Genomic DNA, 20,603 nt, shown 5'->3' with positions numbered 1-20,603 from the left:
CCAGCGAAACAGATAGTGATGCGCAAACCGAAACAGACACAACTGATGTATGTAGATGCCTTAATTGAGGATAACAGGGAAATCTCAAAGAAGAAGAAGAAGAAGAGGAGGACGTAGAGGAAGAAGAGAAATATGGCATTCACCTGGAAGAAGAGTGTAGGGTAAAGACTTATTAAGATGCTGGATATGCCTTAAGTAAAAATGACTCTGATATATTTAGTACGGTTTCTCAGGTAAAAGTGTTTGTAGAAAGCCTACGAGCTATACAGTAATGTGCACAGAAAACTAGTCTTGATTATGGAAAAAATAAAGTTAGCGTGCGTACCGTTTTTTTTTTTTTTTTTTTTTTCTGTACATTGTAAGTTTTGCTTGTATTCACTCGTAGTATAAATACTGTAAATTGACTAAGGTACGTACAGCATATTATTTTATCTTGGTATGTCCATGTTTTTTCTTCTTCTTCTTCTTCTTCTTCAGAGGTCTACCTTCGTTAACCGGAAACCCATCTTTAACGGAAATTTTTGCGAGTCTCGTTCGATTCCGCTACAGATAGGTTTTACTGTATATACACAGGGTATTACAAAAATTTATCACAAACAGATTCCTCATATTTTCGAAACAGATTCCTCATATTAAAATAAGTTCATATAGACCTGTGCTCAAAAGTGGATAGTTTCGGAGTTACAGGGTGCCGAAAACGTGAAACAAGTGAACTTTAAAAGTTCATAGCTCCAGTACTATGGGACCTATCGTAATCGAGTCAAGACATCACTGAAGAACTAGTGGAGAGGTGGAGAGTGATCAAGTACTCCCAAACAGCCTCTCTAAAAATGATAATAAAGTACCGGAGGTTCTGAAGGATGGATATTTGGATAGTTTACATACTAGTTCTTCAGTAATGTCTTGACCAAACTACGATCGGTCCTGTAGTAGTGGAACTACGGACCTTTAAAGTTCATTTCTTCACGTTTTCGGCACCCTATAATTACGAAACTATGTACTTCCGAAAATATTGTGACAAACTTTTGTAACACCCTGTATAAATGTCCCAGATTTCAATTTAAATTATTCTATTTTACTATGTGAAATCGTATGTGTTCGTTATATGTAAATTTTGAATAAGGCATGTCACTAAAAATATTCCTTTTTCTCTATTTAAAATATCCTTTAATCAAAACACTCGTACCTTCTTCAACGTTTTTTCTGTATTCTACTCCCTAGGACTTTTCTTCTTCTGATTGTCCGCTTAGCCACATTTTGCGGAAGCTGCCCTGTACCTATATTTTCCTTATCGCAGTCTGCTTCTGTCGTATTTGGCGATAACGGCTGAAATTGAAACAAAACTTCTAATAGTAACAGCTATTTTAACATAAAACTTAAATACTTATAGATATTACAAATTGATCAATGTTATTTTCTATGGTAGAGGGAGCATAACGGACATAAAATGTTTCCTACTATTGACATTTTCTTATTTTAATAAGACAGCAAGTTTAAGGGCAGCATAACACTAGACAACACACATTTGGTAGAAGTTCGGGGAACGGCTCATTCTGATTGTATTCCCTTTCCTGACATCTGGAAAGCGTGTACAAATTTTCTGGTACCCACAATTTTTCTTCTAACTTTTCGCAGTTTTGCGGACTGCTATTTTTCCTTCATCCCTGCCCCATTCCTAATTGTCAGAAGGCTATGATTGATACATTGTTGGAAAGGTGATGGATTTCAACAGCGTAACATTTGTGTCCATTATTCTCTATTGGAAGGAGGACAGAAAGAAGAAACTGAAAAGAATGTTTAAAAATTGATAAATTGTCAGAAGGTGGAAATACTGCACTTACATCCATGCCTATCGTACTTAAAAATTAGAAAGGTTGGCATTATACAATGTAAAAACAAATGTAATATTCAATATTGTAGAACACCTCGTATAATGAAAAAAAAATATTATCTCGTATTCGTAAGCTATAGAAGTTACATTAATAAACTGTTCTTCAACTTAAATAAATATTTTATTGTGAAAAGTATAGTATACACTTATATTTTAAATTTCATTTTTATTGTTATTTTGATTTTTTAATCAACCACTAAGTGATTAGTGCCATACTATAAAGTTCGACTAACATGTGTTTCTTGCAGTAGTCAGGCCTTTACTATAGCGCTAATCAAACGTGAAAACGACTCTGCATAAAGCCCTACACACACTGTGAGCATAAAGTCCTGCCCTGATTATAAAAATTTATTACGGAATAACCGTCGGATAGAATAATGTAAACTCTGGTCCGTTACATAGGTTAGTATTACAAGTTTTTTTTTAAAGACCAATAGATAGCACCAGTGTTACCCAAGAGTGACGCAGTACGTTACTTGGCGCGCGCGGGTTAGTTGGCGAAATGCCATCGAAGGAGGAGATAGCGCAATGCGTGCTGTGGTATTACGAAAGCAAATCGCCCATCAATAACATAAGCAACGTAAGTGGTCTTAAAAAAAAAAAAAAAACTTGTAATACTAACCTATGTAACTGACCAGTATTTACATTATTATGTCAAACGGTTCTTCTATAATAAATTTTTGTAATCAGGGCAAGACTTTATGCTCACCTTGTATTTAAGATGAGGAAAATCAACTCGTATTATATTTCAGGCCGTGATTCCTTTCTTGTAGCTCCCTAACTTAAAAACTATAGAACCTGAGTCATCTTTCAAGAAATTGCAAATAAATTAATGTAAGTTCTATTTAAATATTCATGACTCCGAACAATGCAGTATATACACACAACACATTTTAGTCGCTAGACGAGGAAGTTTTCCACCGGTTATTCAAGTTACTCTTCTAAAATTCGTTTTATACATCTCGCTAGATTTAAAAAAGCTAATATTTAGATAGAACTTACAGTTGTTGTTTTAAAATTTCTTGATCCAGTTCAACTATTTTGCACAGTTTTAAGCTAGGAGTTTCAAAAATTAATTTCGTTGATTCGAGGTTAGTCTCTCTTCCAGCAACGACGCTCTATGAGATGCGGACCCACAGCTTAACGTCAGATCCGAATTACATGAACTCGAACTGAGAGTCGATCCCGGTCCTTCCGTGTCTAAGACACGTATGCTAACCATAGAGCACAAAGGAGCTCATTAAAATTAACTGTTTACATTTTGTGTACCCTATTACTCTGAAAGGAGCGTTTTCCTAACCTATGTTTTTTAGTAGTTTCTGCTTTATTAGGTGAAAAGAATTACATCCTGATATTCGGAGGTTTCGTGTTTTCGAAGTATTTTCTACCCTCTCTCTTTGTACAATCAGCAACAAAAGTTCTTTCTGTTTGGTAAAATTTATTTTGGGAATAACGGTGGTATGGTTGCAACGCACAGAAAATTACATCCTTTTTAATTTACTGAAAATGTACTCAAATTGTCCTTCCATTATGGAGTTATTTACGAAACTAATTTCATCAACGGAAACAACTTCTGTCGCTGACTGTACATATAACAGCAACAAAATAATTTTGAACCAGGTATGGTAAACAAATTACTTATCGCGAAATAGTAAGAACACAATCACAAAACAAAAAAAGGAAGAAAACTAAACACTCCTCTGATAAAAGCATCACAAGACAAGTAAGAGTAGACAAAGGAGATGGAAAATAAACCAGCTGAGAATGCTCGAAGAGCATTGCTAGAACGAATTTAAAAATAATTGTTTTCTCGAAATTTATATAATACTGAATATTAAATTTATTTGATTACATTCAGTAAATCAATAACTAATGACGCAATAATTATTGAGAGCTCCTTCGTCGCTAAGTGGTTAGTATTTGCGCCTTCGGCGTGGGAGTCCCGGGTTCGATTTCCGGCGGGAGCTCATGTGGTTCGGATTCCATGTTAATCAGTAGGTATACTCAAAATCAACTCAACTCAATAATTATTGAGTCAATATTGGTATTCATCAAAACCAGTATCATTTCTCTATGACTTACGGTTCCCGAGATATGGCTCCTTAAATCTTCCGAAATTGGAAATTTTTTGGCCAATATCTCCGGAACGGTAGTGACGCAATAAATTCCATCATTTCTTTCAGATAGTTTTTGATATTCTATCGAATGGAGGGCTCAAAATTGAAAAACTCGCAAATAACAACCACACACACACAGACATGAAGAATTCAGTAACACGCTCTTTAAGTACGTTGAAAATAGAGCAGTAACTGAGAAACATCTGGTTTGGCGTAATTTTTGCGTTCAAAGATACGAGACAGTACACAGTACTCTCAGATTGAATGTGGAAAGAGTATAGGAAGATAAAAACCATGGAGTATTGGTAAATAAGAACATGGAGAACAGGAAAAGGATAATAAACGAAAGAAAAATGTTGTACAATTATATCTAATATTTTTAGAAACAGAAATGAATAAAACAAACATAAATAAATAAATAAAATAACAATGTATTAAATAAGTAACAAGTAATAATAAAACAAAATTATAACAAATACAATACATAATAAAATAGTACAAAATAAAAGATAATAATGATGAGAGTAAAAGTGAAAATATAATTTGTGTAATGTATGAGAAACCGAGCAATTGTAGTGGGATGTAAAAGTAAGAATTAAAATGTGAATTAAATAATAACAAATAATCAAAACAATAACAGAATACATAACAAAAATTGCAATAAAATTATATAAAATGAAAGACAAAAATGATTATAATGAAAATTTCTATAATGTATCAAAACGGAATAGTTATAGTGGGGAACAGAAGAAATATTGTTCTTCTGTAATCATGTTCTGTTGCACTAGTATTAAACAAGAAACAAGATTTAAAAAAATATATATATTAATAAATCCAGTAAAATTACGGAGTAATTGTCAAAATATGGGGGCGTCCTTAAAGCTACTGGGCACTATGAATGGTTGCATCTATATAAGTCAGTTCCGGCGGGAGCTTATGTGGTTTTGGATCGCACGTTAAGCTGTACGTCCACGTCTCATATAGCCTCGCTGCTGAAAGGGACGCTAGACTGAAATTCAAAATGTGTGACCTGTTAACCAAATTGCATCTATATATGTTAGGGTGGTCCTTATTTTTTTTATTTGCATTTCTCACACTCTAAAATGTTTCCATATCCGATCAAAGTAACCCATAAGAAATATTAGCTGAACTGAACCCAATTACAATGTATAATATCAGGCATCCATTCTCAGCGTTGATTACCTGCTTCGCTGGGTTGAAATAAAAACTTTAAATGTATATATTTCCGCTTCTCCGAACTTCCAGGGCTGAATTTGGATTTAAACGGCATCAGAAGTGTCACTGTTCATCTCAGCGACCGCGAATATCAGTGATTTTCGATCATTTTTAAAGATCTTCCCTACCTCTTTCCTAAGTTGCACCGTCAAAGTGAAATGACAAAAACTATCCCAGGTCCGAACTTTATTACTGTGACAAATCTGATCGAGATCAGTCTCAAGAGTTATTGTTTTATTTATTTTTATATATATCTCCCCTTCCCCCTCCTCTACGTTGTACTGTCAAAGTGAAAGGATAAAAACACTCCCAGGCATGAACCTCATCTATGCTGAAAATTTGATTCCGTTCCGTATTAAGGAAATGAATATGTTCTCTTTACGAAGAAGGAATGTTAACAGATAGAAACTTAAAAACAACGGAAACATGGTTGATAACTGTCTCACGATGACACTATTTACTTATGAATTGAGCACGATCCATACTTTCTTAATTAGAAGTGAAAACGCAAAACGAAACTACATTCAAGACAGCTCTAGCAGCAAAACGATTAAAATGAAAGGCGATTTGTAGCAAAATAGAATCGCAGTAAAAATCATACCACTTTATTCGTTCAACTGTACCCCCACCGGGAACAGAACCCGGGACCACATAACACGCAGTTTAACTACAATTGAAGTGAAAATGAAACGAAATTTTTAAGTTTTACGTGCCACGTTTATGCGAGCTAGGCTAAAGAAGAAGGTGATGAAACATGAATGAAGTGGGAGGAAACAGGAGAACCCCGAGAAAAACTTGCACACGGGGTTCGTCCACCACAAAGCTCACTTGGCGCGAGCTGGGATCGAACCAAGGATCCCATGCAACAGAAGTTAACGCTCTACCACTGAGCCAGCGCCAACTAATATTTTAAAAAAGAGACCTGAATTCATAAGTGAGAAAATCCATAAGCATTAGAATTTATAATTAAAGAGAATCTAAACTTAAGTTATCCTTTAAAATAGACTTAGCAGAAGTTTTAAACATTAGCTGTTAAGAATTTATGTTTGTTAGTTGAATTGACTTTTAACGTCCTTAATGATACGTGGATCTGTAGCTTAACGTGGAATCCAAAACACAAGAGCTCCCGAGTGCCCTGCGCCGTAAATATGTATTTGATATTAATGAAAATTATTCTTTATTAGTTTCTGACATAACTATTCCTGCCATAATCTTTCTTACCTCGTCTTCTGTGGATATCTTATGAGACAAGAATGGCTCCACCAAATAAACCCTGTTGCTACCCCAACAAACTCTCTTCTTTGGTGGTTTACCACAATCATCTTCATCTTTACGAATGCAGCTCTTCAAAGTCCTCTAAATGAAAATAATATAAAGTCAGTTTGTTCCTAAAAATTATATCCACTCATCTATTCATACAAAGAGTGAAAAAGTGATTGACTGGACGTGGACTTGAACCCGGGTTCTCCAGCATAATACTACGCCACCCGGTCCTCTTTCCAAAACAGCCATATATTCTTTCTCACTCCTGAAGACGATGATCTCCACTCAAACCTCATGGCTTGTACCACAGCCTAGCTGCTGCGCCTGGACGATCAAGTATCCATATATTGAGAACACCTTTTGACGGTTGTAATTTCATATATTAATATGTGGTCTGAGATGAGAGCACCGACTACAATAGTGAGAGGGTGGCTGGCTGTTCTGGGAAGCGGACTCGGTGGGGTAGTGTTTAATGCATCGGCACAGTATGCCGAAGATCCTGGGTTCGAGTTCCGGTTCAGTCAATCACTTTTTCACTCTTTGAGAGTTATTGAATTCACACTTACAGAGGATTTGATGGGTAAAAATAACTTTCATTAACATATTATATACCAACTGCTTAACAGCGTCTGATTAATTAGTATCTAAAAGTACTTTTAAAAAAATATATTGAGCAATAGTGGATCCCAGTGGCGTACACAATTTTTCAAAGGGGGTTAAAACTTCATGTTCACATTGCTCCAGACTTTTGTGTAATATCTTCATACGGTAAGCGTTAATTTTTCATACTACGCTGATCAAGAGGGGTTAGAACCTCAATCCCCTTACGTATGCAACTCGTGGTTCCTGAGTACCAAAAGACAGAAGACATATAGCCCCAAAGTAGACATGTAAAAAAGCCGGCTTTTTTGGGGAAAAAAAAGAGAATTTTTGGAAATTTTGGCTTTTTTCATTTTCATGATTTTTCTATCTAAATAGCTTTCTTATAGTACACTCCGTAGATAGATAAGATTTCATGACCTAAATGTCATATTTCCCTTTGGAATTCACCATCAAGATAGATGGAGCACATGTTTTGTGAATGAAAACAAACACAAAGTACGTAGTATTTAGGGCAATTTTAAAGGCTATTTAAACTTTATTTTAACTTCTGAGTTATCGACATCTTCCTTCTTCTCTGGATCATGTCAATAGGTCATCCGTGTTTCATTTCTAAGAGCTTAGTACTCTAGCTTCTAGCGCAAAAGTTAAACTTATGATTTTCAATATATCCGTCAGTGCGTACGTTTTTCAATATATTCGCCAAAGCGTACTTCCATATTTCTATATACTGAAACTGCAATTATTTAGCAATAATTTTCAGGATACAACTTTGGAAAAATAAAATAAAATAAAATAAAGAAAGAAATAATCAGTAGCGAATTTAAAAAAGTACTTTGGAAGGGGTTTCTCTGATTAATGTTTGTTTTTTCTAAAATCTCTATTTTTTTTATTTAGGAGGAGTTTGAAGTTTATGGGTACAGGCATAACTAATATTTCGTTTCGTTTATATATTCAGCAATAATCTTCCTGACACAACCATGAAGATCATTTTATACTGATAATAAGAGGCGGATTTAGAAAAGTATTTTGGCAGGGGTTTTTCTTAATAATGTTTAGTTTTTCTAATAATTTCTAACTTTTATTTGAGGAGAGCTTAAAGTTTGAGTACAGGTATAAGTAATATTTCGTTTGTTTTACACATTCCGTAATTTCAGGGAACAGGCTCCAGTCCGAAAGACATCCTAACACCCTTTGCAAATCCGTTACTGCTGATAATTAGTAATAACAACGATTTAAAAACAATAAGAAAGGAAGTCGGCCAACTCATAGTACACGCACTATTTCTAGTTCACAGATGGAATTAAGAAAAACTTTTGTCAGAATAGTCGAATGTGGAATTGAATCCTAGACTTCTCGATAGAAGCGCAAAAGCTACTTACTCATGTTTGTTGTGCAGGACTTAAATTCATTCTGTAGTTTTTTCCCCCTTTTTTTAGGGGGGGGAGGAAGAGTTCCGTAGTGATGCGTTGAATTCCTTTTGTTAATAATTCAGAAACGTAGAGGACTGGGTAAATCGTGATAGTGGTTATACAAAGTGTTCAGAAAGTAAGTATGCAGTTGACATGGATCACAATGATGTCACATAAGACGTTGGTCTTCAATCAAACCGGGCCCGTGAACAAATACAAATACCTGGTCAAATAGGGTTTAAATATGTTAAACAATGGAAAAATATTGTATTACTAATTGACAATCATATCAGTCATCATTTAGCACACCACAACATGGCACTACATAGTTACTTTCTGAACACCCGATATAAAACTTAAGTGTAAAATTTCAAGAATGTACAGAATCACCCAAAACAAACTCTAGGTGTGTAGCGTTTAAGCAGGCAAGTTTCTAGAACACAGGTCCCCCTCAAGGTCCACCACCCAGAGGCCTAGTTAGGTGAATTAGTGAATTACGACTAAGCAAACTATTTCAAACTATTAATTCACCAAAATACCACTTGCATAAAAGGATTTCTTCCAATAATCTATATTATAAAACAACAGTGGGGACAGAGCCCCCCACACCCCCAAACGTACATTATTTTAGAATAAATCCTGCAAGACAAGTGGAATTTTGGTTAATTAACAATTTTGAACTATTTCTTTTGTCATAACTCACCCAACTTGCCCCTAAAAAAAAATAAATAAATAAAATAACCAGGAATATCAATAACATCAGACGTTGCAAACAATATACCCATTGCAAACAGATGGATTTTAAAGACCACCACACTGTATGCTACAAAAAATGTAAACCCAAATACACATACAAACACAATAGAATCAGAAATAAAACACTAAAAAACTCGATAAAATGCAGACATAACACACGAGGTGTGAAGCAATATGTTGCAATATATAAATACTTCGACAGATTCACACAATATCATTACATACGACGTCTATCGCCAGAGGCGCCAATGAGCAATTCAACATCTACTCCGAATACGAAAACGAAACTCAATGGAATTTGAAATAAAATAAAAAGCAAACTAAAATAAAGGTATTCTTGCAACTAAAATTAAAGAAACAACAAAAAATCCTCATTTATCTAAAATTATAATTAATTAAAACATGATTATTACTTTATATATAAAACAATAGACCTTCATATTACTAGTGTGGTTAAGTAAACAAACAAACATGGTGACTGTTCAAAGGTTGAAGTTCAGTGTTCTTAGTGTAGATAATAATACATTCCAACGATAAAATAAAAATCCAAAAATTGGAAGAAAAGAACACAGAAAAGAATAAGAAACAAAAAGGAACCAAAACAAAGTACGTAAAATATATTTTATTAGCTTTTTAAAGGGGGACCTGTGTTCTAGAGCCTTTCTTTAAGCTTTAATATAAATGAAAGTATTTCTCTTATGTTTTTTTTTTTTTTTTCAAAAAGAGGATGTGGAATATTTTGAAGTAAAAATAGTACATGCAATTTTGCTACTTATTTATGTATTTTTTTTTAAAAGAAAGTACTTACTTTTGTGTATAAGAGTTTAAAAAATTCTTATTATGTACATTGGTTAATCCTTTGGAATTCATAATGGACCTATGTTAAGAATTAAAATTGTTCGAAATATCTTTTCGAAATTCATGGTTTATTTTCGAAGTTTTATATTATTATCTACATCAATCACTAATTAAATGAGATTTTGTCTTATAGAGAAGCGAAATAAAGTCTGCTTTATCAATTTAAAGCAGAATTTTGAAAAAAGCGAAGCAGAATTTCCGAGCTCCTGCATCTCTACCTCAAAGCAGAACGTTTTTCTACTTTCTGCAACGACTTACGAGAAATTCAAGAACTTTCTGCATGTATTTTAGTAATGGCGTAGTAAAATTATGACAAAATTTTCATGCGCATGAAAACAACATTTCTTACATTTTTGTATATATTTTTTTCTCTTATAGGCTTTTTATTTCTGGAGAAGTACACAGGGAGTTTATAGGACTGTGTAATAACTGAATAAGTAACCAATCAATAAATCTCCACATATATTTCGCACCTCTCAAGTTTATCGGTATATTATCATGACTATCAAACGTTGAATTGTTCTGAATCGTGCTTTACTTACGGGGGGCGGGGGGAATCTTTCTGCAGTCGTTATTTATTTATAGAGTAGACGATTTTTCTCAAACAATAATTTTCGTCTAGAGGTTAGTCAATCTTTCTGCGACGCACCGTCGCATACAGGGTGTCCGAGAAGTCCTTCCCTGATTACAGAAATTGATAACTCAGGCTAGAAATAAGATAGAAATATGAAACTGGTGTTGTAATTGTTTACAAACTATAAAAGTTTTTGTCTGTGTTAGGTTTGTTCTGTTTTACCACGTCTTTTTTTTTTTTTTTTTTTTTTTTTTTTTTTTTTTTTTTTAAAGGTTTGTAGTACGTAAGTAAGAAGCCCAAGAAGCCATGCCAACCAACCAGGAGAAGGCACAGTGTGTCCTGTGGTACCATGAGACACGATCACCAACCACGGTGCAGAGACAGTTCCAGACAACATTTGGGAGGACTCCACCTAATGTCAAGAGCATTAAAGCCTGGTATGATCTTGAAACCCTGCAGCAACGAATAACCACAGTCGTTGCATCGATCCCTCCAGTGATGTTGGCTAATGTGTGGATGGAAACTGAATATCGCCTAGATGTGCTACGTGCTACCAAGGGTGCTCATGTGGAAGTGTACTGATGTGACCAAAACTTTTATAGTTTGTAAACAATTCAACACGTTTCATATTTGTATTTTATTTCTAGCCTGAGTTATCAATTTCTGTAAACAGGGAAGGACTTCTCGGACACCCTGTATTTTTCTGCTTTGGGGACACATAGTACAAACTAAAATTTTATCGTTTCATCCTAATGTGGGAAATCTTACCAATAATCCTTTACAGTAATTTTATGAAAAGCTAACTAGTTCGATTTCTCGTACATTCATGATATTTAATAATTCTAAAACACTGACACGGTAATATTTTTACGATGCATTGCAATTCAAGTACGCATTCGATTTCCATCGTTTGTAAAGCAAATGAGTAATTCACTCCCATCATTTATTTTCACCGCAAAGACGTGAACCTACAACTTAACGTAGGATCTGAAACAAATGTACTCTTATGAGGAACTAAACCCTTTTATTTCATTTCGAAGACGCGTTTGTTAACTAATCCTATAACCCCGAAGAGTCCCCCCAAATGTGTATGAAATTCCGTAACTCTGGTGGGGTATGAACTTACTAAATGCTTCTCTGTCCAGAGGTATTTATCCCCTTCAAGTGCTTGGACGCAATTCCCCTAATTTACCAGGAGATCCGGTGACATTCTTTCTTCACTATTGCCACCGGAAATGGATAAATTCAACGATACGAAATGCGAAGCAATGAGTGAAAACATTTCCAAAAGTTAAGCTGGAATAGTATCAGCTTTATGACGGCTTCACGATTTCAAACAACTTCAGTTTAAGAAATTGTGAAAAGCGTGAAAATTTTCCGAGCTATAGTGCAAGAGAAGAAAAAGTTAAGATTTAAAATAATTTACTATACAGGTTGCAGCATATAAGATTGGAAGTGTAAGGAGGGATTTAGGTTTAGGATTTAGATTTCTGGGCTTTCGGCATTTAAGGCCATGTTAGCTCCTCACGTCTGAGGGATGACGTTTCTCGCCGATCACACTATCAGAGGAAAGAGAAGGAAGGATGCAGCCTGGGACTTGTATGTTAGGTATCAAGGCATTTACCTGGTGGGAATGAGAAAAACTCAGGAAAACCTCATTCAGGGTGGCTGGCCTGAAAAAGATTTTTACACGTTCTCGACCGAGTGCCCCCACCGGGAATCGAAAGTGTAAGGAAGGATAAGAAAATAAATAAATAATAATAAAGTATCAGTAAGATATATATGGGGAAATACAAATTAACTGAAGTGCGATCTTTCAACGTTGTATAATTACAAAATTACAATTTTTAGTTATGTACTTTTTCTGATGTTTTATAACATTGTGGATGTAATATATTATCAGGATTAATCTACAATCAATATCAAGATTATCACATCTAAAACGGGCTGACATTTTATGAAATGAAAATTACAACAGGGCATTGTTTTTATACAATTTCTGATAGTGAAAAATTAACATAAAATTTAAAGAAAATTGAAATATTTTCATATGGTAGACTATGGACTAGTAAAGTCGCACCATGCAGACTATTCATTTACGCGACAAAAAATTTTAAAAAAATGAAAATAAAATAAAATAAAAATACAAACTTACACGACGGCATTCATCATCATGACGATTGAAAGCCACATCTTTTAATGGTAACCTCTCCGGAATCCGATCAACTTGAGACACGGAAGTTTGCTCAGGGACACTAAAAGAAACAAACAAAACAAAAAAAAAAAAAAAAAAAAAAGGACTAGTTATCAGTTAATAGTATAAAAGAAACAATAAAATAGTTCTTGTAACACCTATCTATATAGTATATTCTATATCCAGCAGGATCACGAGTCAAGCTATTCTACACATGCAAGGTAGTTCGATCACATACAAAGGAGTTGCTAAGTATCGAACGAGAAACAAATGACAAAGAGTGTCTGCACAACACACGGAATCACTTCTTTAATAATGAATTTATTTTGTAATGTTAAGTTTACAAATTATATCTCCTTAATGAAATCACATTTTTTAAAAAATTTAGCTTTTAGCTGAAAACGTGTTACATGAAACTTATAAGTGGAAAACATAATTTAATAAAATCATGTTCTACAAAAGGTAATTATGGAAAGGAAGCTTTCAAACGACTGAGATATACGTTAGTAAATGAGAAGGTACATGATAAATCTAAATATTATGTAGCAGGTACACTTGTACCACAAAAGCTTTATAAGGTGATGCAAGAAAATCACATAGTTCATACTACTACTATTATTTATATTAATAATAATAGTAGCTTTCCCCGTTTGTCCAGACTTTGACGCACTGGGTCGCAGGGGGAGAGTTTTGAAACTCAAACGCATTATGAAATTCGAAAACGTAGTTTTACATCGCATATAGCCTCTGTGCTACTAAGGGAAGCTAATCTCTAATAACGAACGAAAATAAGCTAAGTCAAAACATACATAGGTTAGGCAAAAAGAAGTGCAACATTGTTGTCTCAGAACTACAGAGAGTTACGAAGCTGATAAGGGAATCTGAGGCGTTAAAGTGTGCCAAGTAGTATTAACTGTGTGTCGCAAAATAGAGAAGGAAAGTGGAATCACTACAACAATATGCTTAGGAAAGAGGAACAGCGTTCGTATATCAGGATTGAAGTGATACGTGGGTCAAGTGCACTACAATGTTTTCAGGGACTTTGCGACGACCCTTTCGCCAAAATGAAAGAACTCTTTCGCAGGAAGCACTGGTACCTGCGGAACATCAATGACATGCTGATTGTGTACGAGGCCTTCCACATGTGTGACAGAAGGTGGTAAAGATAGAAGGCGATTACATTGAAGGAATGTTCTATGCACACGGCCACGTATGAATTATAACAGTGTTGCCATTACTTTTTGTCTAGTTCTTGTACATTGGTCACAACGGTGGACAGGTTATTATTATAAACTACTACAAGTTAGAAATGTTCATTTAAGTCAACTGTTAACCCTCACCTGTTTAACGAGAGGTATTGTGTTTGAATCTGACCTCTATTTTTCAAGCTTCTGCCTCAGTTTTACAAGGAATGAGAAAAATGAAATTTTTCAGTTTAAAGTCCCACGATTATGCCCTCTAAGCTAAGGGAGACGACAATTAAGGCAAGGGAATGATGATGAAAAAATTGGTGGAATGAGAATGTGAGAGAAAAAAGGAGTACTCCGAGAAAACAAACGGACATAATGATATCCACTTCAAATTTACTTAGTGCGGAATCGAACAAAGGGCCTCACGCACCAGAGGGAAGCGTTCTACTCACAAGGAATGAGATCGTATCTGTAATATCAAGACTTGACCTGACTTCTTATAAAAATATATTTTGATTTAAAATTTCTGCAAGTTTGTAAGGAAAAGAAAAAAATATGGAAAATGCATCAGATCTATTGACTGATTAGGTTGCATTTTAACTTTCATTTTCAGCGGGGAGGCTATATGAGACGGGACCTACTTCGAATATCGTCGATTCGTGTTCGAAAACCGCTTCGTGCAAAATTCAAAACTTTATACAGGGGAGATTAAAAAAATGAATGCGTTGCTTGTTTGTTAAGTAGCAAGCAAAAAAAAGTATGGCGTAAGTTACTTCTTATTGAAAAATCTTTACGGGAGAGTTTACTTTCGGGTACCAGTTTTTTATCGGTGAAATTTTCCGAATACTCCTTAGAAATTTGTTCATATTTCACACACAAAAAAAAGGTTTTTTGTACTAAATACAGGATAATACGATTTAGTTTAAGGAATTGGGGTTATAAAGCTTAGTGTAGTGGCCCGTGCCTTTTATTTCTTGTCTAATTTTGAAAAAAAGAAACTAAAATGCATAGTGCACACTGTTTTGTATATTGCAACTTTTTTTTTTTTTTTTTCTGAATGATATGATGTACAAAAATAATTTATTTATTAATGTTTACTTTACATCCATCTGAAGACTGAAACAAGAATATATAAGGCGTTCCAGGCAGTAAGAGTAAACTCAATAAAGGCATATTTAGAATAGCTTCCTGCCACCTAACAGTTTGGTATTTACTGCTCGAACACCTGGAATGTTGAGTTGAGTTTAACATCCCTTTCAGCATCGAGGCTATATGAGACGGGACCTACTGATTAACGTGGAATCTTAACCACATAAGCCGCCGGCGGGAATCGAAAAAAAAAATTAATGAAATCTTTGAGTCTTACGTCCCACGCTTATGCCGGTTAGGATAAAGAGATTATGAGAAATGAATGAAATGGTGGAATGAAGAAAGTGGGAGGAAACGGGAGAACCCCGGGAAAACCCACGAGTACGGTGTTTGTCCACCACTAAGTCCACGTGGTGCGAGCTGGGATCGAACCAGGGACCCCAAGCACCGATGGTGAACGCTCTACCACTGAGCCACCGCGGCCCCCCCGGCGGAAATCGAACACGGGTTCTCCCACGCCAAAGGTGCGTACGCTAACAGCTTAGCCACGAAGAGGCTGTAGCAACTAAAATGTATTATAATTTCCGAGCATTCAGATTGCACACAACTTTTCTGGAATTCGGCTTTAGTACAAGAAATGCCTCGTGTTACATGGATTTAAAACGCAATGCGACGAATATATGGAAGCACGTTTTAAATACCTGCACCTCTTTTGATTTTGATACTTGCCTCTTAACCCAATCAGAAAATAATACATAATAGTATATTTACGTTCAGCCATCATGTTTTCCAGAAGAAAAGCACTGAGTATATAGAATTTTAGTGATTAATTCGGTAAAGCATTAACTAGTAAGCTACTGGGTGCTTTTAGTGAAATTTTTCCTCCTAATTTCTTCCTACTTTTTATTTGGGTTAGCTTTATCTATGTTCAATGAAGGATGTCTGTTACAAAATTAAGATCCTAAAACTCACCAAATCATTACCCGTACGAACCACATATCCTACTCACCTTTGAGAGTCAGGAGGAGTACCCTCAGATCCCACACCTTGGACTACACGCACAAGTAACTCGCAAAATCGAGTCCATTCATCAGCCATATCTTTGTTTTTCTCTGCAAACATACGAAATAATAGATTTCAAAATATGCTAATATCAATATCTACTCTACAATACATATTTACCTAAAACATTTAAAAATAAAAAAAAATAAAAAAAAAGCAAGAAAAGTGCCGCCCCGCCAGCTAATGAACAAAGTAATGGATCTAAAAATTACGAATTGCCGGTTTCAGCTGATAGGTTAGGTTACGTTTCGTTCACGGCACCATTTTATTTTAGGGGGCACGATTATATTAATGAAATATCGTCTTCTCTTAGCACGAAATGCACTCTTACAGCTTTAAAAAATGATTCATAAGATACGTGTTGCATTACTAGGGTTAACTTCCGTTAAGCTATCATGTTAACTAAAAATTTGCAAAATTCACCGGGAGCAACCGGTGACTGTAAGAATATACAGTGTGATAGAATAAGGAAAAGGTAGAAATTAGTGTTTATTTTTGAATATTGGTTATAGCGAAGATGGATCTACTTTGCTATAGCGGAAGTTACTGGGTAAGTTTGCCCTACTGGGGAGGAAGGCGAATATCTCTGCGAATTGTGATTTAACTGTATTTAGTTTCGTGCAGTTAAATGCCAACCACGAGAAATGTATCCTGCAATTATGCCAAAGACAAGAATTAACGAATGTAAGGACGCTAAGTCGAAAGTGCAGGAAATATGTGAAGATAAGGAAAAATAACCTCTTCAAATGTAATGCAACAGTCAATGGTGTAAAATGTTATTGGGAAAAAGGAAACAAAGAGAAAGTTTTTCGAGCATGCTGGATTGCCTGTAGAAAAGATGCTGTATTTTAGTCCATAAGGAAAACATGAAGAACTGAAGTACTATGTGAAGGGAGTGTATCAAGTGATCATAGAAGTGTCGCAATGCTCTGCCACACACTTGCCATGTGCTTTTACGCCCTGAAATATTTCCGCACTATCCACGTTTATGCGTATAGCCACCTTCGCTGAGGCGCCTGCTCCCCGCTACTCGAGCCTTTCGACGTGTTCCTCACTGTCTCGGTTAAATAGTATTCGTACTTATTAGTGCTCACCTAGCACAAGTTGGTTAGTGTTAGCGTACGCGCCTTTGGCGTGGGAGACCCGGGTTCAAATCCCGGCGGGAGCTCATGTGGTTCGGATTCCACGTTAATCAGTAGGTCCACGTCTCATATAGCCTCGCTGCTGAACGGGACGCTAAACTAAAATCAAATCAAATCAAACAAGTTGGTTAGTGTTCTATACTCAGCACTCCTAAAGTCAATCTGCATACAGTAATGCAACATTTGCCTTAAAAACCTTCTTAGGCAGTAAACATTTCGTGCTAAAACAAGATATTGTATGAATGTATGCGTCTTCCCCTAAAATACGATAGTGCCGTACATGAAACGTAACCTAACCTATGAACCAAAACTGGCAATGCCTTTGGCAAGCGAATTTGTAAATTCCGATTGGTTATTCAGTGCATCAGATGGTGGGAATTAACGGAATAAACGCCCATTACTGGATGGATTGACTTTAGGAGGGCTGAATATAAAACACGAACCAACTTGTGGTGTGTGGTCACTAAAAAGCACGAATGGTATCTAACTGAAACAGTCTAGAAGCGGAGGAGGAGGTCGAGCGACAGGGAGAGAAAGTAGGCGAGTAGCTTAGAGCTGGCGTATCAGCGACGGTGAGTATATGCATAAATGAGGATAGCGGAAAACCCCTTTACAAGGCATAAAAACACGATTTGCGTGTGGTACAGCTTTGAGACACTTCTATGATGATTTTGTACATTGTCTTCACACAGTAATTCATTTCATGTCTCTCTTATGATGTACTGTGTTGTAAAGAACATACTTCCCATTACGTATTTCTACCTGATTATAACTGTCAGAGGTAATATCCCGAACGAATTTCCTTTGCGGAACTTGGTTGCCATGCACTACCGTAAATCTTGATATACTTTCATTACTTGTATAGTACTACTGAGAAATAACGGAACATATTTATTCCATGGATTTGACAGATTTATGCCCCCATAAAATCGAATAACACCCAATATTTTGTCCCATTCGGTTCATATGCTCATTTTAGTCTACTTCAACATATCTATTTTACCTCTATTAACTGCAGGATACTAGTCTTAGGTTAGTCAATAAAGCAGAACGGTTGAAACATACGTTACATGCCTTACATTTATGTCAGTTGCTTTAACTAATTACATAGGCAATACACTTTCCTTCTGATGTAAATTGGTAAACCTGTTCTTGATCATTACCACATATTTCATGGCTCAGAAAAAAAAAATACAGACATTTTGAAAAATTTAGGGCAAAATCTATTCATACACAGCGCACGAGTCGCGTTTAAAGCAGTTATTTATGCAAACGTCATATATTCAATCGTCAAACCGAGACAGCATAAAGAAGGATACAAAGCATTGTGAAGAATATACCTACGTGTATTGTGTAGAATTATACCCATTCAGTAATTGAGAATAATGCCTGAATATATGCCTTTGGCGCTCTAAGAGTCAGCGCTTCTTTTCTGCCTTCTACCACTATCGCTTACTACGGCTCCCACACTTCTCACTATTTCCCCGTCCAATTGTACGTACTGAAGATGAATACTGGACAAGGGAATAACATTATAAAAGGTATTAAAATATAATTTCCGGCGCTGAAGTACAAATACTGATGGTTCCGAAGGCTCAGGGATAGGAGCCAATCGCAGACAATGTATAAGTACAAATCTACTCAGTACACATACAGGCCTAACCTTCGTAATGCTGGTGCAAATTTTCAATACAGATCTATACGTGCATTCATTTCTTGGGGGTGGAATTGCATTTCTCAGTGCATATTCAACTTAGGAGGGCTCACGCGTTATGGGTACAAATACTACATTTGTACGTATAACATAAAAATTGAAGTGGTAAAACACTAACGAGAATACTGTCTTAAACCACTCAGGGCAGGGGCCTGCGCAGTAGTGCGTCTGTAAAAAGCCGGTGCATCATGGACGATGGGCATACAGATGATTTATGATAGTAGAAAAGTCACTTATGCTAGGTTAGGTAGACATTGCAGCGACACTTCAATGATTCCGCTTTATTACTTCACACATTGGATTCATTTATACACACCATTCCAAATATATTACTTATGGAGGAGTGAATACATCAATTACGTTATTGCTTGTCCTGTATTTATCCGGAAGTACGCATCTCGTAATTTAGATCACATATTTCTACACTTAAGTATCAACATTAAGAATTTAAATTCGTCCTGTGAAGTTTGAAAGAATATGGATTCCCACTGCAAACCAACGGACAGTAGCGCCGTAATGGATCATATATTTTAACGTTTTTTCACAGTTCCTGACACATGACAAGCTACCAAACATGCTTAAAAAAAAGGAAGAATCACTAAATTACATTAAATTATCCAGCAAGCTGGCATACCTGTTAATTTATTCTTAAAATTATAAAAATATCAACATTATCTTACCTTGACAACCTATCGGAAAACAGATCGAAGCAAGCAAGCAGCGCCAACGACAATGTTGCCAGATCGAAAAAAGGAAGTCATTTTCTTGATTGGTCTGAATATTTCCCTAAAGCTTATTAGGACTCCCTAATTTTTAAAATAGTATTCCATTCTCAAATTCTGCTTAGAAATGGAATACCTAACGTAATATACATCAGAATAACAACAGAGTAGAACATGGTATAAATTAAGGCAAAAAGAGCAATGGCTTATGTAAGTACTTTGATTTTATTTAATGTAGATGATTTGTAGCAGTTAACTGGCATCGTATATAGTAAAAGGCGTACTGATTTAGAATATGAGGGTCACTTGATCGGATATTTCCCTGCAATTTATCAATCTAGGCCACCATACACTGAGAAAAGAATTATTCTTTCTTTATGGAAATAATTACAAAGCTTATTCTACTAATAATTTGATGCAGATTAAGAATAGTTCATCAAATTATGGTAGAAATTAGTGTGTTCGCCAGTCCTTTTGTCATGCTAATTCATTTTAGCCTTACAAGTTATTATAGCTTTTTAATAGTTTCATACTTAGAACACTACACTTGTAAACACAAAATACTGGTTTCCAATATCGTGAGACATTTCTCTAGCAGTGCAATTTAATATCCTGCAGAATCTTATCTCACGTGCACTCGATCATTTTAACTCTAAAATTACCATTATTGTGACGGTCTATTTTTAATCAGTACCGACAATTTTTAATTCTTATTCCACCGTTTCGGGAAGTAGCATTGGTTAACAAAAAAAGTTTTATCGCTTGAATAAAGGTTATCAAATG

At 35.5% G+C, this 20,603-nt stretch overlaps 1 protein-coding gene across 1 annotated transcript; it reads right to left on the bottom strand.

Moving 5' to 3' along the window:
- Positions 1–1,186: 1,186 nt before the first annotated feature.
- Positions 1,187–19,807, bottom strand: LOC145674325 (uncharacterized). Its single transcript, XM_081744250.1, has 5 exons — positions 19,779–19,807; positions 16,190–16,292; positions 12,863–12,962; positions 6,466–6,600; positions 1,187–1,326 (listed from the first exon to the last, which is right to left on the bottom strand). The coding sequence occupies exons 2-5, from the start codon at positions 16,276–16,278 to the stop codon at positions 1,192–1,194; spliced, it is 459 nt and encodes a 152-aa protein (XP_081600376.1). The 5' UTR covers positions 16,279–16,292; positions 19,779–19,807; the 3' UTR covers positions 1,187–1,191.
- Between the last annotated feature and the right edge of the window lie 796 nt (positions 19,808–20,603).

This window comes from Thermobia domestica, chromosome 17, assembly GCF_964235325.1.
Source record: "Thermobia domestica chromosome 17, izTheDome1.hap1.1, whole genome shotgun sequence".
NCBI classification, from domain to species: domain Eukaryota; kingdom Metazoa; phylum Arthropoda; class Insecta; order Zygentoma; family Lepismatidae; genus Thermobia; species Thermobia domestica.
Note: the sequence above shows the minus strand (reverse complement) of the source record. Positions and strands in the feature narration are given on the sequence as shown.